We start from the raw sequence: 6,904 nt of genomic DNA, 5'->3' as shown, positions 1-6,904 counted from the left end.
TACATACATACATACATACATACATACATACATACATACATACATACATACATACACACATACACACATGCACAGAAACAGACAGACATACACAATTACATACATATCGCATACACTGATTTCAATTTCAGGACAGCAGCAGCATTTTGCAGCGTTATAGTCTAGATTAAATAAAAAATGTAGCATTGATGTTATCAATATGTTATGATAAAGGTTACGGAGTTCAAAGATCACATGGGGGAGCGTGAATGGTTGAATAAGAAAGCTAACAACAATACTGAATAATCTCACTCGAATATTATAAGCCTTAAAGAAAACACGCCAGAAATAAGTAAGTCCAAAGGAAAGAATGAAAGCAGGATAAGTACGTGTTCGTTTATAAACATGATGTTGTCGCAGTGTGTCATACATCTACATAAATGCTGATGTATCGTACATATGTTCATTTTATAATGATAAAAATGATAAGGAATTGATAGGAGATGTGACGGGAACAGTAAATGTGTATTGTATATTTTTATTTAATATTCAGTCTTTATTTAGGAAATTCATTCTTTTAATCAAATTAAATATTAAAGTCTTGAAGTTTTACCCTTCATCTTTTTTTGTTTCTTCAATCTTCTATTAATGATGATAAGATGGTTATCTTATCTTTTTTTTCTGCTTTGTCATCACTAATTCATCCAAATTTTACCATACAGTAACACGGCACATTACATTGGTATATCATACCATATATCATACCGGCAGCACAGTAAGCAAACATGAAAATCTTCAGCAACGACTTGTTGCAATAACAACGTTTCTCAATCTTTTCTTGACCAAAGTCAATTTTGGCTTTTTTTATTTGTAACAGGAACTGCAAGGTTCAAAAGTAATAAATTCTGTTAATTTAAAAATAAACGTTGATCAAAACTTTTCGACATATTACTTTATCAAACAATAATAAAAACATTTCCCGCTTGTTTTCCACTTACCGTTTCACCACTTTCACGGGTCATATTTCAGTTTTCTCGAATTATCGGTTGGAAATCACTGATTCAACAAAACATCATCATCATCTAGAACATCATCCATCAAGGAAATCTCGAACAACATCTTTTTTCTCACGGAATTTTTTGGTTTATTTGAAATATCATTTGTATTGTATTGCTACGATATAATAATTCCTATTGTTAGCAGTTGTTGCAGGAAGAATTCCTTGAATTCCTGACTCCCAAGAATTCAAAATTAAAAGAGTATTGGTATGCAATTCTGGAAAATGCAATTTGATATTTGCACTTGAAAAATACAAAGATTTCAACTTTGACATCATATTAATGGTAGTAATCAATTAGAATATTCCGGGCAAATCATTAGGATATATTAGTCACTACAGTATATCTATTACGACTTCTGGGTAAAAAAGCAGTAATCCGGGCAATGTTGTAAGGTGATGCGCAAATGTGATCTCGACAATAATGTAGGATGATGCGCAAATGTGATCTCGACAATGATGTAGGATGATGCGCAAATGTGATCTCGACAATGATGTAGGATGATGCGCAAATGTGATCTCGACAATGATGTAGGATGATGCGCACATGTGGTCTTGACAATTATGTAAGATGATGGGCATACAACAAATCAAAACAATGACCATGATGACCAATTACTAGTTATCAATTACCAATGGCCAATTACTATAATATTCGTTTCATCCGCAATAACTTCCATTTGTAATGCATGTTAGTTCTAGTAATTATGTATAACTTTTTTTAAATACTAAATATATATGTATATACATTAATTTTAGAAATTCTAGAAGCGATGAAAAAAGATATGCAGAATTAAAGAAATGATTAAAATGACAATTGGTGACAATATTATCAAATTAATTTTTATGCTATCGATCAGTTGAAATCTTACAATTAACCGAACATTTATTTGAGCAGTTATAAACATTTCAAAAATAAAAAAAAAAAAAAGAAAAAAAGAACGCGCACATTATTATTTATTATGCAATTCAAATAAAAGGAAATAATAGTTATTTTATGTTACATAATTATGGTGAATTTTATGCAAATTAAATGATAGATCGATCAGTTATGAACGATTGATTTACCGTATGATATCGATTAGTTATGAACGATTGATTTACCGTGTAACATCGGTCAGTTATGAACGATTGATTTACCGTATAATATCGATCAGTTATGAACGATTGATTTATCGTGTAATATCGATCAGTTATGATTGTTCAACTAATTAAATATTTTTTCAAAGCAATTGCAAACATTTGTATACTAAAAAAGTGTATATATTTTTATATAATTTAAAGAAAAAAAAGAATAATAATTCTTTTATTTACAAAATAACAATGAATATTTTTATTTGATAATATTTGTTATCGATCGGATATGATCATAGAACTGATAAAATATTTTCTTATACAATTATAAATATTTCAATGTTAACATAAAATACATACATTTATATGTAAATTAAATAAGGAAATGATAATTACTTTGAGTTAAATAATTATGATGATTTTTTTTTTTTGATAAAATGAACTCATTTTCAGTAATAAAACATGATATGCCAGGAAGATCACTTATATATCATTAATTTTTTAGTTGCTGTTACCTAATCTTAATTTTATCATCTTACAATCCATTACTTTGCTTTCCTAATCAATCAATTAGTTAATTAACTTACTTATTAATTAATCGATCTCACCTTTAGTGATATACCAAACAATTTTGCGTGAATATTTTTTTTTACAAACTCCTTACCTTCTTTTTGATTATCTTTTACACTTTCACAGTATGATCTCTAAAATATTAATATCTTTGCAATTATTTAGCTTATTCGTTGTTGATTTTTATAAGGATATGAATTGTATATGATAATTGATATGATAACTGCTATATAACCCAAACAATATAATAATGATGGTGGTGTAAAATTGAAAAGAATCCAAGAACCAAATGTTGCACCAAGTATTGATGCACTCTGAAAATAAACTTTCTTCTAACAAATTCTTTTTTTACCAAGATTAATTCATTTATACTACAGATGTGATAATGTGTAAAATATTATAATAATAATAAAGAAGTAACAAGTATTATAAAATTTTGAATATTTGTTATGATATAATATTATTTTAGTAAATTATTTCGAAATTAAAATTAATTTTTTCCTTCTTTTTTAATGACTTAAAAAAAGAAAGACAAAAATTAAAATTTGAAATATAAAAATGAATTACTAATTATTTACTTGTGCATAAGTTTTTGCAATATTATCAGCATATTTGATAACGACCGAAATTAACAATCCACCAGCTGAATTCATTAAAATTAATATCCATACCAAAATATCAAAACCACGAAATATTCCACCTTAAAGTTTTTTAATAAAATGAAATGATCAATAAATTAGATATATACAAGTATTTAAGAAAAAAAAAATTTAGCGGATAAATGATTAATTCATTTTTTCATTCCTTTTAATTCCTTTATAATTTATTAATTCCTTTATAAATTTCACTTTTTCTTTTAATTTTGAAATAAATTTAAAACTTTTTACATTACATTACAAATAGAGAAGAAAAAGATAGTTTCATTACACTACATCATGAAAAATAATATACTAAGTTATATATCAGATATAACATTACCACATATTTTTCTCTGGTATTTCTTTGTCGTGGGAGAGTACTTTATATGTCCCCTTTTACTGAGGTTGCTATCGGTGACATATGCTTCTATATCCTTTCGTCTCTTTCTTTTTCTCATGCCAGACAGTTGTCAACTAAATGGTGGTACATCCATGGTTAGGATGATGTTCGCTATCTCCCGGTAATCATCTTAAGAAAACGACAATTCTAATTTCAAATCCGAACAGATTACCAAACTAGTTTGATCATGTAAGGCTATCCATCCCAGAAAAGGATACTCTAACAAAACCTATGTTCTGAGGATTTCATTGTCACCGTCATAGCTTGCTAGGCCCTTGACAAATGAACTTTACAGTTACGCATATACTGTGCTTTACCCAAAAAATCTACTGTATAGGTTTGAAGGATATTTACATTTGTGGCGTTTACAGAAAGCATGATTTAAATCATTTCTAAATCTTTTTTTTTTTCATGAGCTTAACCATGATGATAATAATAATAATGATAATAATAATAACAATAATAATAACTTTATACAAATGATTGCTATTGTATATATATATATAGTGACATTTAATATATTAAGTATCCATGCATAGTATTATTTGATGATGGTGATGATGATGATGATAATTTGATATCAATGATTGCTATTGTATATATGTAACAATATTTAATATATTAACTTAAGTATTTATAAATAGTATTACTTAATATTAATGATAATTATTGTATAGTAATATTATTATAAATTATTATCTACTAAAATTAACAAGATTTAAATCTTTTAATTGCACATAATCGATAATTACCGATCAGAAAAAAGGAGAAAGGGAATGAGGAAGGAGAGAGAGAGAGAAAGAAAGAGAGAGAGGAAGGAAAGAGATGAAAAAGATAACCTTTTTTAATCGTAGGATAATCACAGATCCAAATTAACAAGCAATTAATTGGAATACCAAGTAGAGCAAGTCGGACATTTTGTAACCAAATATTTATTGAATTTCGTTTTAACACTTTTTCCAAATAAACACATGCAATTTTAGGTTTTTTTAAAAAACGAAAAATTTTATCTTTCCACTTTTCAAATTGTAATTAAAATCTATAATACATATCAAATTTTAAAATCAATAATTAAATTACCGTTAGATAATTAATTAATTAAAAGATAAAAAAGAAATGGTAAAAAGTACATACTAGCAAAAGCAGATGTGAAACACATTGTTATAACAGCTACAAAACCCAATAATGGTTTTTGATTAATTTCAGGAATTTGATTAGCTGGAATATGTTGTATTTGAATATTAGCTATTCCAGCAGCTAATAATATTAATGCAAACCATTGTTGCCATGTAAAATGATGATCAAGCATTATCCAAAGCATTAAAGCAGTAATGAATATTTTAATTTGATGAATTAACTGAAATTTAAAATTTAAAAGTTAATTAAACTAAATCAGTTATTTACAATAACAATTTATGTTGGAGATATAAAAGATGTTATTTATTTGCAAATTTATTCATTCTTTTATATCATTTTTATTCTTTTTCTTTTTTTTCTGATGAACGTGTGAAATATCACTTTAGAAATTGAATAAATTTTATTTTATATTATATTTTCAATAATTATGAATGAAGTTCTTTCTTTCTTTTTTTTTTCACAATATTAAGAATTATATTTGGGCCGAAATTATTCAATCGTTTATGTTTTATAACAAAATTTTACCGCCAAGATTATTTGGCGGTAAAAATATTGCATTACAATATTAATGAATTGATGACGGTCATATGCAAAATTTCATCTTTGTAATTAATTTCAACCAAGCAAAAATACTATAAATATATGTTTGTTTTAAAAGGTGACTTTCAATGACAAAGCTAAGTAATCGAAATATTTTGAAATGATTTAAGAATTAAAAAGCTTACACAATATGTGGTTGGTTCCAAATGTGTAAATGCGATATAATATAAATTATTTTGAATTGTATAAATTATAGCTGTTAAGCATACTTTAAGCGTTTCAGTATAATTACCTGTGATAATATTGTGGCAAGATGAAAGATACCTGAAGAAATTTTCAAATATTTGCATATTTAAGACATTATTTAAATTTCAATTTGTTGGTAAATTATACGTTATATGTGCTAATAATTATCAATTCTTTAAAATTCCTATTTATGATTAAGTTTTAAGAATTTAGACTTAACAAATTGAAACGAAATGATTACTTTCTAAACGATGCTTCATTTAAAATAATTATAATTGATGCAATCAGAAATTTCACCACTTCTCCAATAAATACAGTTACTGTTGTATGAAATCTTTCGTCGGGTATACGATATCGTGTTGAATAAGTCAGCAATGGCATACTGTAATGGCTTGACAAATTAATTAGAATTTTAAAAAAAAAAGAAAGGAATAAGAAAATTAAGCATTTAAAGATTAAAAATGCAAAAACTAATTAACAAACTAATGGAAAAATTATGACAAAAATTTAAAGGATAGAAATTAATTGACAAATTAATATTAAAATTATATTCCATTGTCATTTTTATTTGGCATCAAATAATTCTTTTAATTTTTATGCTATATTTTCACATAAATTTAACCCAAAATATTACCAATTAAATAATATCTTAAGTGTAAAACTCTGTGTTCTTTTTTGTTTTTTTTATAGAAAATTAAAAAAAAATTTGTCAAAATATATTTTAAGAAAATTTACCATGTTTGCTGAATGATAAGTAAACAAATACCAGAAAATTTGTACAATGAGTCATCATATTTGTTAACAGCAATCATTATCATAAATAATCCATGTGTAAGATGATGATAAAGAAGGAGAAGAAAGATAAATGATAAAACAAAAATAAAATGATTAAAGAGGAAGAAGGAAGCCTTTCCTGGATATTTAAAAGGGTCAAATTGTTCAATCTGATGTCATTTTCATTATATTTATTTAGGTCAAAATGAATTAGGTCATCTATTTCATCCATCAATAACTATTAAATAATTGTTTTGAGTAGAAGAGAATAATATGCAAAATGAATGAATGAATGAATGAATAAGAAGGAAAATGATATGAATACAGATTGTGAAAAAAAAAATGAAAACAAAGCGAAAATATAATTTCAAAAATTTTTATCGTAACAACCAACAAGTAATTGCAAAGGAATATTTTGTTTCAAAAAAACAAAAATTTAATTACTTATTTAAAAAGTTTTTGGTTGTAAGCATAAAATTAGGAAATTTT

At 25.6% G+C, this 6,904-nt stretch overlaps 2 protein-coding genes across 2 annotated transcripts; both read right to left on the bottom strand.

Annotated features, from left to right (window-relative positions):
- Positions 1-95: 95 nt before the first annotated feature.
- Positions 96-1,001, bottom strand: LOAG_11335 (hypothetical protein; the record flags this gene model as incomplete). The annotated part of the gene is made up of 4 exons (XM_003146856.1): positions 96-161; positions 292-411; positions 695-859; positions 978-1,001. The coding sequence occupies 4 exons, from the start codon at positions 999-1,001 to the stop codon at positions 96-98; spliced, it is 375 nt and encodes a 124-aa protein (XP_003146904.1).
- A 1,840-nt stretch (positions 1,002-2,841) lies between these two features.
- LOAG_11334 (hypothetical protein) lies at positions 2,842-6,022 on the bottom strand (the record flags this gene model as incomplete). Its single annotated transcript, XM_003146855.1, has 5 exons — positions 2,842-2,994; positions 3,259-3,380; positions 4,853-5,075; positions 5,581-5,719; positions 5,883-6,022. The coding sequence occupies 5 exons, from the start codon at positions 6,020-6,022 to the stop codon at positions 2,842-2,844; spliced, it is 777 nt and encodes a 258-aa protein (XP_003146903.1).
- Between the last annotated feature and the right edge of the window lie 882 nt (positions 6,023-6,904).

This window comes from Loa loa, assembly GCF_000183805.2.
Source record: "Loa loa unplaced genomic scaffold supercont3.97, whole genome shotgun sequence".
NCBI classification, from domain to species: Eukaryota; Metazoa; Nematoda; class Chromadorea; order Rhabditida; family Onchocercidae; genus Loa; species Loa loa.
The sequence above is the reverse complement of the archived record's forward strand: the minus strand, read 5'-3'. Positions and strand labels throughout refer to the sequence as shown.